Source organism: Delphinapterus leucas, chromosome 6 (genome assembly GCF_059928025.1).
Source record: "Delphinapterus leucas isolate spDelLeu-1000000601 "Yukka" chromosome 6, BTC_Dleu_Yukka2, whole genome shotgun sequence".
NCBI classification, from domain to species: Eukaryota; Metazoa; Chordata; class Mammalia; order Artiodactyla; family Monodontidae; genus Delphinapterus; species Delphinapterus leucas.
Window position 1 is genome coordinate 111,323,941 of NC_143134.1, and position 12,899 is coordinate 111,336,839.

The following is a 12,899-nucleotide window of genomic DNA, read 5'->3' on the forward strand; positions in this document are numbered from 1 at the left end:
TTTGAAAACTAGAAGACATCACAACTTCTTCTAAAGATCCTGTACATTTTTGGTTCACTTCTTGCGAGCATTATTTTCTCCTCCTTCCTCCTTCCCTTTCTTCGCAATTTATTTAAACTAAAAAACCAAAAAACACTGTCCACCCATTTCTCCCACTCCCCACATCCCACCCCTGGCCTCTGGCAACCACCAATCTGTTCTCTGTATCTATGAGCTTGGCTCTTTTTTCCCCTGTAGAGTCCACCTATAAGAGAGATCGTATGGTATTTGCCTCTTTTTTGTCTTACTTCACTTAGCATAATGCCCCTGAGGTCCATCCATTTGTCACATATGGCAAGATTTCATTCTTTTTTTACGGCTAAATAATATTTCAATACATATACCCCTTCACCCGTCTATGGACACTTTGGTTGTTTCCATATCTTGGCTATTGTAAATAATGCTGCAGTGAACATGGGGGTGCATGTATCTTTCTGAGTTAGTGTCTTCAATTTCTTTGGATAAATACCCAGAAGTGGAATTGCTGGATCATGTGGAAGTTCTATTTTTCATCCTTTGAGGAACTTCCAAACTGTTTTCCGTAGTGGCTGCACCAATTTACATTCCCCTAAAAGTGAACAAAGGTTCCCTTTTCTACACAATCTCACGAACACCTGTTATTTCTTGTCTTTTTGATAATAGTCATTCTAACTAGTATGACGTGATATCTCATTGTGGGTTTTTTTCCCCTAATATTTATTTAGTTAGTTGCCTGTGCTGGGTCTTAGTTGTGGCATGTGGGATCTTCATTGCCACGTGTGGGATCTTTGTTGCAGCATGCGGGATCTTTTTCTATAGTTGCGGCATGCAGGATCTAGTTCCCTGACCAGGGATTGAACCTGGACCCCCTGCATTGGGAGCGCAGAGTCTTAACCACTGGACTACCACGGAAGTCCCTCATTGTGGTTTTGATCTGCATTTCCCTGATGATTAATTATGTTGAACATCTTTTCATTTACTTGTTAGTTGTTGTTTTCATTTATCAACTATATGTCTTCTTTGGAAAAATGCTCAGATCTTCTGCCCATTTTTTAATCAGATTGTTTGGTTTTTTGCTATTGAGTTGTATGAGTTATTTAGCTATTTTGGATATTAGCCCCGATCTGATATATAATTTTCAAATATTTTCTCCCATTCAGTAGGTTACCTCATAATTTTGTTAAGTTTCTTTTGCTGTGCAGCTTTTTAGTATGGTGTAGTCCCACTTATTTATTTTTGCTTTTGTTGCTTTTGGTGTCAGATTCAAAAAATCATCGCCAAAACCTATGTCAAGATGCTTACGATCTCTTCTTCTAGTCTTAAGTTTTATGATTTCAGGTGTTAAGAAGTTCAAATCTTTATTCGATTCTGAGTTAATTTTTATGTATGGTGTAAGAGAGTGGTTGAGTTTCATTCTTTTGTAGGTGGCTGTTCAGTTTTCCCAACACCATTTATTGAAGACACTGCCCTTTCCCCATTGTATATTCTTGGCTCCTTTGTCATAAATGAATTGACCATATATACGTGGGTTTATTTCTGGGCTATCTATCCTGTTCCATTGATCTATGTGTCTGTTCTGCCAATACCATAGTTTTAACTACTGTATCTTTGTCATATAGTTTAAAAGCATGATGCCTTCAGCTTTGTGCTTTTTCAAGATTGCTTTGGCTTTTTGAGGTTTTTTGTGGTTCCATACAAATTTTAGGATTATCTGTCTTATTTCCTTGAAAAATGCCATTGGAATTTTGATAGGGACTGCACTGAATGCAGATTGCTTTGGGTAGTATGGACGTTTTAACAATACCGATTGTTCCAATCCATGAGCACGAAATACCTTTCCATTTATTTGTGTCTACTTCAATTCCCTTCATTAATGCCTTGCAGTTTTCAATATACAGGTCTTTCTGTTACGTACTGGTTAAACTTATTCCCAGGTATTTTATTCTTTTTGATGCAATTGTAAATGGGACTGTTTTCTTTATTTCTCTTTCTGATAGTTCATTATTAGTGTACAGAAAGGCAACAGATTTTTGTGTATAGATTTTACATCTTGCAACTTTACATGTAGTTTACAAGTTCTAACAGTTTTCTGGTGGAGTCATCAAAATACTATGCATCTGCAAATTCTGACAGCTTTACCTCTTCCTTTCCAACATGGATCCCTTTTTTCTTTTTCTGCTCTGTCTAGGACTTCCAATTATATGTTGAATAAAAGTGGCTAGAAACCAGCACAATGTTCTTTTAAAGAGCCTGTACATTTTTCTTCCACTTCTCGCAAGCATTTTCTTTTTTAAAATGAAAATTACTTTTCTGATTTAAAAATATGCTTATCCTAAAAGGGAAAAAAGTACTCAATTCCACAAGAAATAATCATCTTCAACATTTTAGCGCAAAAACACATTTAGAAACTGTCGTCATACTCTACACAGTTTTTTGTAAGTAACCTGTTTTATTTGCTCCCTCTACCCACCTAATATATTGTGGGCATATTTCCATGTCCATAAGTCACTCATTCATTAAACTATTTACTGAGTGTCTTTTACATGCTGGCCACTGTTATACACCATCATGCTTTGTGGTTGTATCTATCCCATCTTATGACTCATCTACCACTTATGAGGCAGCATCTACCATCCTCCATCCCACCCCCAGCTCCCCCACCCTCAGCAAGACTGATGTCAACATTTCTTCTGTAAGTCTTCCTACCTTGGTGACCCATTCTGTGTGCCCGGTGAGTGTGTTCAGGCACGTCCCAGCAGATAAAGCCCACACTTTCACAGTGAAGTCTGCAGAGCCACTCACCAAGATGTCCAGTTCATCGTTGTAGTCGACGCTAAACACTAGTATATACAACACACACAAAGTTAAAATACGCCTTTGCCAGTGGGTCTTTCATAGTAGAGTTCAATTACATTTATTCTCCCTAGCTGCCCAACTGTATAATTTCTAAACCAGAACTACTGTAGGAATGATGCTTTCTCAACTAGCAATTTTATGCTAAAAAATATATCCATTTCAAAATTCTTATTATTATCATAGCTTATAATTCTAAGGATGAAAAGCTCCTGGAATAGTACGATCTCTTACACTTGTACTAGGTTCAGAGTGAGAGGTAAACCAGTGTAGGAGATAATGGCATTTCTTCTCAGGACTGCCTGCCTGATACTACACGTAACTTATCTAGCCTATGCCAGAAAAACAGAACGTAAGTGGACCAACTCATATTTGTACTATTTACTGCAGTAAGACAAAACGTCAAGAGTATAAGCTGCAAAACAATAACCATACTCAAGAAAAGCCAGTGTAATGAGAAAAAGAGAACAAAGATCTTAAAGGTCAGACTGAGCCATTCTCTCAAACTGTCTGATTTTCTTTAGAGCTCTATCTCCAGCACCTAAAACAGTGCCTGAGTATAGCAAGTACTCAAATATTTGTTTTTAAATGCCTGCCAAGCTCTAAAGGAACACTGGGGACCCAAAGATGAAGACACTGCTCTTTTCTTTAAGGAACTCAGACTAAGTGAGGGGTGGAAGAGGAAGTCCAAAAAAAAAAATAAATAAATGTTTACCTCTTGCTAGGGAAACACCAAGGAGAATGACTAACTCTGCCCAGGGGTATCAGGGAGGACTTCAGGGAAGAGGCGATATTGGAGATGGGCCCTGAAGGATGAGTAGAATTTATCAAGAAAAGAAAGAGAATACTGCAGGTAGAGGGAACAGCAAAGGCATGGAGTTAAGTAAAGCCACAGCAATGTCCAGGGAACAGCAAAGAGGAAATTTTTTAGAACAGGGCTCTCAAAGCTGACCAGGTATAAAATCACCTGGAAGTCAATGTACAACCCTGGACACTGTGGAATATTACACTCAGTTTGATATATAAGTTCCATGTTAAATCATATACCTTCAAAATATTAATTTCTACAACAAACAAGTGGTAGCAGAGAAGACTGAAGAAAAATGTACAGGATGACAAACAAAATGGGGGGGGACTTGGTTTTTTGCCATAAAACAGCTAGGTTTACATTAAAGAATTACTGAGTACCAGGTACGGTGCAAGGAATTCAGGACCTAAGTGTGAATAAGACACACAGGATCCCTGTCCTTCTGGAGCTTACAGGTTGGTGGGGAAACAAGGTTATCATACTTACTTGTATTGATATGATAAGTGTTAATACACGTATTGGGAAACCTACAGCAGAGAAACTCAACCTGTTTAGCGAGTCCAGGAAGGCTGCTCATAAGTGTCTCAAGAGCATAGACTATGATTCTCAGGGGCTAATGCAGTGGGTAAAGGGCAGAAAGGAAGAAGGGAGCAGCTGCACAAGAGGCTGGGAACTACATCAACATGATTTCTGCACAGAGCTCCAAAATACAGTGAAGCAGAGGGAGAAGCTCAGATCTGAAGGGTATGTTCAAATGACCAGTTTTTTTACAAACTAAGGCTGCTGTAAAATTATTGTCAACCAAGCTCCAATTTGATGTAATCTGTATAGTCACTCCAAATGATTTCCAGTCCTAATTCTACAAATAAAGTGGACTGAATTTACAAGTGTAGTACTTACTCAATTTGGAGGTATGGAATCTGATCAAAACAGAGGGGGCTGACTGTTCAATAGGATATAAATGAAATAGGGGAAAAGAAGAACTGCCTCTCCTAGCATAAGGGTATAAAGGACATAAGAGTTAAAAAATGGGCCAAGGAAAAGCAAAATTAGGGGGAAAATTCCAAAAAAGAGTAACTTGAATAAAGGGATTAACTGTAGTGACTGAGAAAGAAATTGGGGGAAAGACAGGTTAAATTTAAAAACAAAAACAAAAAAGGGATCACATTCTTGGCTCCTGGCTTTAAGGAATGAGGGTAAAGTAGCTGTTGAAACCCTTGAAGAAAGGCAACCCACCCGCCCCCGTGTGCCCCCGGAAGTGCTGGGTCCTGGCTCCGGAACTCCATTCCCAGCAGGCCACAGTGTTGTCAAAGGAGCCTGTCACAAGCTTCTGCTCATCAAACTTCACCGCTGCACAAGTGTGGGTCTGGATGCCATAAACACACTGCCCTGTGCTCACATCCCATAGTTTTGCAGACAAATCATCTGACCCTTCAAGAGAGAAACAGGGAGGTTAGTAAGAAAACAAACACTAAAGAAGGAAAATCAATTCCCCAAACCATGGTATTCTTAAAGGAGAACCTTAACAGTCACCTCCTCTAGCACTCTCACTGAATAGCTGGGAAAACCAAAGCGTGGAGACAGTAACACAACTTGCTCTGGGTCACCAGAATACTGTTAACAGCCCTGGGACTGAATCCAAGCCTTTTGGTTTAGTCCTTTTCCCTTAACTTTGCAGGTTATAGCGTGGTGTTAGACTAAAGCACCCCTTGGTGCTTCCACTTGTAAATTTTCCCAAATTTTTGGCTATCATGAGCTCTCTGATTTAAGCTCAAAATGGTGGGTACCACCTATGACTGGATGTGTACACTTGCATGCCTGTCCATTACCCAACAATTCTGAACAAATAAAGAATGGTGAATAGTAAAGTCGTCTGCTGGAACATGCTCTACTCTAAGGTAAATCATAGACAGGCCTCCAATCACTGGTTAACTTCTGCAAAGGCTAACTGCTAATTTCTTGAGCCATCTTGAAATATGTGAAGGAACTTCAAAGAAAACTAGACATAAATTATTCTCAGATGTTCACAACAACTCAACAAAGAGCTTGTAAGGCCTCTTAAGATTCTGCAGAAAAGAGGGTAGGTTTTACTTCTGCCTCTGGTGAAAATATTATACTGATTATGGTGACAATTCAGGACTTTGTCTTAATCACATTTAAAATCCTAACGATGAACACATGTCTCACAATTTACCTGTATAAAAGTAAGAATAAGAACTGACAAAGAGGGAATTCCCTGGCAGTCCAGTGGTTAGGACTCTGCGCTTCCACTGCAGGGGGAACAGGTTCGATCCCTCATCAGGGAACTAAGATACCGCATGCTGCACAGAGCAGCCAAAAAAAAAAAAGAACTGACAAAGAAAAAACCATTCTGAAGCTACAAAAATGTAGTCCCTGTAATAAGGACATGGTATCTTGGAAAAGCACCAACTGATCAGTCTTCTAAAAGTTTAAATGACTAAATAAAGTTAGCCACAATGCCACCTTTAAGGGCTGATCAAGAGCCACTGTTTCAGACAATGGAAAAATAGCTATCAGTTATGAAAGCGGCAGAGTATGAATTTCAACTGGGGCAAACCCTATGAGAGCATACTGAAATGAAGACTATATTTGTTGTTATTTTACTATTTAAGGATTCAGTTTCCTCTCTATAAAATGAAAGGCGAGATTTGGCTGGTGGTTTTCAGTGGGCATATGAGGCATCAGTATCTACTGCGGAGCTTTATCAAAACACACGTGCAGGGCCCTATCTTCAAAGATTCTAACTTAGAACATCTGAGGTAGGATCTAATTACTGTAAAAGCTTGCCAGGTGATTCTAATGTATTAGCAATGCATTGAGAACCAAGGATCTAGAACAATACCGTCCAATAGAAATATAAGGCAAAACACATACACAATTTAAATTTTTCTAGTATCTACTTTAAAAAGTACAAAAAAAAAGGGGACTTCCCTAGTGGCGCAGTGGTTAAGAATCCGCGTGCCAATGCAGGGGACATGGGTTCGAGCCCTGGTCCGGGAAGATCCCACATGCCACAGAGTCGCTAAGCCTGTGCGCCACAACTACTGAGCCTGCGCTCTATGAGCCCGCAAGCCACGACTACTGAGCCCACGTGCCACAGCTACTGAAGCCTGCCCGCCTAGAGCCCGTGCTCCCAACAAGAGAAGCCACCGAACGAGAAGCCCACACACCGCAATGAAGAGTAGTCCCCGCTCCCCACAACTAGTGAAAGCCCACGCGCAGCAATGAAGACCCAACGCAGCCAAAAATAAATAAATTTATTTTAAAAAGTACAAAACAGGGAAAATAATTTAATATTTTTAACTCAGTATGCCAAAAATATTATCATCTAACATGTAATCAATATAGAAATTAATGAAATAGTTTACATTCTAAGTCTTCAAAATCCAGTGAGTACTTCCTATTTCACATCTCAGTTTGAACTAGCCGTATCTCAAGCGCTCAAAAGCCATACATGTTGAGTGGCTACCACACTGGACAGCACAGGTCTAGATAATCTTTAAGGTCCTCTCAGCTTTTTGGTCCAGTCAGCATTTTGTGACTATATTTCTAGGAAGCAAAGCAGGAAAAGAAATCATTTCAGATCCTATCTGAGCTTGGTTCTGAATTATTGCCAGTGTTCAGCCAGGGTCTCATTCATTCATTCATTCAACCCATTTTTAGAGAACTTGTGTGTCAAGCAGGGCTCTTGCTCTTATGGTGCTTAGTCTTCCTATGAAGACAAAAAGGCTAAACAAACAATAATAATTCAGTACAGTAAGTGGTGAGCAGTACAAAAGCCCATAGCAAATACAAGGGGGGGATAAAAGGAGAAAGCGCCCCAGGTGAAGCTCCACTGAGTTTACAGTCGTGCACCTCAACATCGAGGTGTTCCACGAACATGCCTCAGGAGATGGAGCGACTGGCTCCACAGCTATATCCTCTACTCTGCTGTTAAGCCGGGCTGTGCTGTAGGACTGTTGGAAGAAGGAATTTCATGGCTTAAAAAAAACCCCAAACTTTCAGGTATTAGCTAGCTGAAATCTAAAGGATGAATAAAGTAATCCGCACCCTCTCCCCAACCGAAAAAAGCAGTATATGCCAGAGCTCAGCCAAAATTTCTGTAAAAGACTAGACAGTAAATATACCAGGCTTTTTGAGCCCTAGAGTCTCTGTGGTAATTACTCCACTCTGCTGGATCCAGCCCCTGCAGTTCGTGGTTTACCAATCGCTGGAATATAACTATTAAAGCACCTATTAAATATCCCTATATATTACATAAATATACGTGAATAGGCATTGGGGTTGATTCATAAAGAACTACTTGAATCCATTCTAAAAGCTACCTAGGAATTATTTACAATGCTTGTCAAAATGTATTGGCTAAAACATGGACACTGATAACAGTTCGGTGTGACTGGGAAATAGTGGCAAGGTTAGGCTGGAGAACTCGGTCGGGAGGATGTTTAACTATGAACTTATCTGCATTTCTGAAAGATCACTATGGCTGCATCAAAGAAAATGGTTTGAAGGGGAGCAAATCTGGAAGCAGGAAGACCAGTTATAAACTAGGAGGGAGGATAAAGAAAACGTGGCCTATACATACAAAGGATTATTATTCAGCCTTAAGAAGGAAGGAAATTCTGACATACATGACAACATGGAGGAACCATGGAGACATTATGCTAAGTGAAATTCAGTCAGTCACAAAAGAACAAACACTATAAGATTCTACTCTAGGTACTCTAGGTACCTAGAGTAGTCAAATTCAGAGACAGAAAGTAGAATGGTGGTTGCCAGGGGCTGCAGAGGAGGGAATAGGGTGTCATTGATTAATGAGTACAGTTTCAGTTTGGGAAGATGCTAAAAGTTCTGGAGATAGATGGTGGTGATGCCTGCACAACAATGCACTTAAAATGGTTAAAATGATAAATCATATACTTTACCACAATCTGATAAAAAAAAAGGGAAGGAGGTTATCTACATTAATTATTTAAACTAGTTTATATAGGAAAACATGAGGCCATTCAGTTTTACACCCTAATAAACATCAGAAAACAATCAGGTTGGGTAAAGAGGTTGTAAATGATACAGTGTAGAGGAAAGTGAAAGGGGACTAAATGTAGACTATTTTTCATTATATAAAAGGGGGAAAAAGCCCTCTCAACTCAGAAAACAATCTTTGATATAAAAATTACAGAGATGGGTAATGTAACAAAGGTAAGCAGAAAAATGAGCCGTAACCCAAACAGAGTAAGCTATCTTATCAAGTTAAGTTTAAATATTTAACTGGTAGAATCAGATCTCAGCTCTCAAACCACCCCTCTGAGTTATTTGACTCTGTTAACCAACTGAATAAACATTTACCAGTGCCTCTTCAAGTCAGGCAACTTTCATTCTCCTTCTTGAAACTCTCTTCATTACCCTTGTTTCTTTACCTCTCCCCTTTCTCTGAGTACACACTCAAAGGATCCCCCTATGCTCTATCTTCTCTCTCCATCTCCTTTTAAAATTTCACTTACAGCCATAGCTGTGATGTGACTAACTCCTAAATCATTCTCTCTAGCCCTGAGCACTCTCCAAAGCTCTCACCCAGCATTTCCAGATACTGTGGGAATCTCCACTTAGACATCCAACTGAATTCAGTTCATCCCAAATTGAATTCCATCTAACCTCTTGAATTTATCCCTTCATTTTCTATTCTTTTACTACTACTACTATCTTCCCAGTTATACACGCAGCTAGAAGCCTTCAGCCATTTTTGAAATCTCCCTATTCCTTACCACATACCCGATTCATTGCCAAATCCTGTCAATTCTATTTCAATAGCTGCTCTTCTCTGCAACTGCTACTTTTAAAAATCTCTACCCTTACTATCCTATATCTAGACCTATTTAAGCTCATCTAAACTGCAAGACTAGTCATTTAAATTGCAAGCGCAAGATGTGTCTGTGTCAAAGGGTATCAACAGAATTAGTATCATCTCCTGGGGGAACACTTCAGAAATTTCTAGGGTGGCTTCACTGTCACAATGAGAGGACATTGCTGGCATCTACTGGGCAGAGTCCAGGAATGCTGGACATCCTGCAATGTTTGCAGAGCACAAAAATAATCTGTATTCTGTATGACATTCCGTAAGGTTCTGCCAGATATTTGTAAGTGAAAATCTTAGTTATCTGACTGAACCTAAAATCTGTTTTACAAAGAGTATTAGCAGTTTAACTGTATACCTAATTTTCTATGAGTGTAACTACCAGATAAATTGAGGAACGACGTACTTTCCTGGGAACTCTGCTAAGCGTCTTTCACCATTTGAAAAGATGGTGTCACAGATGATATCTGTGACACAAACACAACATTCTGCATTCACAGCTGTCATGTTCACAGTAACAGTACACATAGGTGTAAACATCTGATTACTTTACCACCTTCTAAGCCACGCTCGAGCACGTGTTCAATATGTATTACTTTAAATCACAGTCCTCTTATTTCTCCTCTGGATCAAAGTTTGGGTATTATATTGATTTTTAAAATGTGTACTTATAGATAAGTTACTTCCATGATTTTTACTTCATGATAGGAGAATACTGTAAAATATGTCATCAAAAGAGGACCTGGGTCTGACAGAAACAAGAAACAATAGTTTATCTGAAATGGAAAGCTCTGAACTCGGCCCTTTTTCTGCTCAAAAATCTTTCATAGTTTATAGAAAACTGTCCAAATACATGTTCCCGGCATTCCAGGCTTGTGAAAACACAGCCCAAGCCTATTTCTTCAGATTATACTCTAGGAGTCTCTCCCTAATTATATTCTAAGATTTCAGCCAATATGGGTTTTCTTTATTTTCATCCTCCATGCTTCATGCTTGGCCCTTTCGAATGCTAAAATTCCTATTGGAAAGCCCTGTGTATCTCAACTCTCCAAAAATCTATACATTCTTCAAGACCCAACATAAACACTGCTCTACTTTCCCAAATGGAAGAAATCATTCCTTCTTCTGAACAATTATATAATTTTATTCCCTCATATAATTCAACAGTATCACTTTTTTGGTTGGTCTCTCTTTTAATTAAGATATAATTGACATATAACATTAATTCCAGGTGTGTAATGTAATGATTTGGTATCTGTATATACTGTGAAATGTTCATCACAGTAAGCCTAGTTAAATATATCATTTGATCATACCTCTTTTATAGCTCTCGTTTTTCCCATTCGAATGTTAAGCCAGAGGTTACAACACAGCCACTTATAGGTTGAATATGACCCAACCACAATATTTTAAAATTCTGAATAATACTTAAAAATTAATACTTTTTAAAAAACAAGGGTATTTCACAAAAATTTAGACTTGGGGCTTCTCTTGAAAAGTCAGATCTGACAACTCTGAGCCTGAATCCCACATGGCAATAATTTACTACAGTGGAGCAGCAGCTATCCACTTCAGTGTTTTCTTATTAGCCACAGTTCACACGGAGGCTTTTACTTAATCAGGTTATCTTCCTGATCTCAGTGTGTACGTTCTCTGCAGAAAGAACTGCTCTAATTCAGCTATGCATGCCCTCACACAGTCTGTCACACAGTAGGCATTTTATAAATAAATACCTACTGAACAGCACAAAGCACAATAGTTTCCTTTCTTACCATTTCAGAAATAAGCAGAATAACCACCTCATTCAATCCATACCATGTTAATTTTTAGTATTATCGATCTTTTTGGTAATACTGTTTTATTGCTTGCTTAAGGGCTAATCTGAGAGTCACTGTAAATTTATTGCCAAATTCAGAATTTCCCAATTCAACCACAGTGAAAATACAAGTTCTTAAGTAACAAAGTGATACAAACACATGTTTAATTCTATTAACAAATATTTCTCACTAGTAACAGTCCCAGGAATGCTGCTTTAAACTAATGCTTTGGATCATTTTCAATAAACAAAGCATAATTTTCCATATGCCAACCTGGTGAATTTAATCATACTAAAAATAACACAGCATATAGACCCACCTGGAGAATAATCTTAAAATGCAGGGTTGGGTCCACAGTTATCTGCAGATATTAACTGTCCAGGTAGTTAAGGAATTCAGTGAATGTATTCCATTTACTTCTGTGCCAAGTAACAGGTTTTACGGCATTTTAAATGCGAAGTTTAACAAGAAATTTAAAAAAAAAAAAAAAAGCTGGAATTGGTTCTGAAAATGAGTCAACTGCCAGTATTGACCCAAGTGTGAATAAATGCCAAGCTCAAAGGCAATACGGCATCTTAATCTTTAAAAAAAAATTACCTGCCGGTGATCATGACGCGAAAAGGATATTGAAAAGCCATCACCACAGCTGGAAAAGTACATCAAAGTGTAAAAGAACAAATGATGTTGTTCCAGTAATCTGGCTTTTTATAGGACAGGGAAAATAATGTAAGCACGGAGTAATTTCAGGATGGCAAACAAACAAAACCATGAAATGCCTTAAATTTAATGTTTATTTTATAAAACTGACAAAGTGTCTAGCATTTCAGAGAATGTCACCACGTGAGAAAATGTACATCCTCAATGAATAAATGCCATTTTAAAACAATATTGAGAAATCATACCTCTCTTAATTATTAAAAATATTAAAACTGAGTCTGGTAGGACTCTGAGGGAGAAGCAGGTTACTTTAGACTTTGCTGTGGGCATAGCATCAATCCAATATATCTGGAAAGGACATTTAAGAGGAGCTAGAAAATTATTCATACGTCTGGATCTTGTGATTCTACTCTGAGGCTTCTGACCCAAATAAATAATTCAAGGGGAAAAAATAATGCAAACAAAAATATTCATAAAAATAGGAACAACCTGAATATGCATAATATGGAAATAGCTAAATAATTATGATATATTTACACAAAGGAACAGTATATACTATTAAAAATGACAACTATGTAATTTAGGTAATACTCAAGTGTTTATTAGAAATCATCCTGGATGATTTCTAAACATCCAGAACATGGAGTATCCCTATACTATATATATTATATATGATGGAAATGAATAGGCATTGCTATCATTGGTTAAGAACTGCCTAGAGCCATTCTAAACTTTGCTTGAGAATTATTTACAACACCTATCCAAATGTATTGCCTAAAACATAGGCACTAATTATAATCACATGTAGAAACACATGTGGGCACATTATAATTGGAAGATACACATAATTCTAATTTTAATGATTACATTTGTT

General features: G+C 38.2%; 1 protein-coding gene across 2 annotated transcripts in view; it reads right to left on the reverse strand.

Moving 5' to 3' along the window:
* Window positions 1-12,899, reverse strand: part of FBXW2 (F-box and WD repeat domain containing 2) — a 32,015-nt gene that overhangs the window by 12,813 nt on the left and 6,303 nt on the right. For both annotated transcript variants that reach the window (XM_022578891.2, XM_022578890.2), the window contains 2 exons: window positions 4,916-5,110; window positions 2,725-2,858 (listed from right to left, as the gene is read on the reverse strand). In XM_022578891.2, coding sequence (XP_022434599.1) covers window positions 2,725-2,858; window positions 4,916-5,110 — 329 coding nt within the window. The remainder of the gene's footprint in view (window positions 1-2,724; window positions 2,859-4,915; window positions 5,111-12,899) is intronic.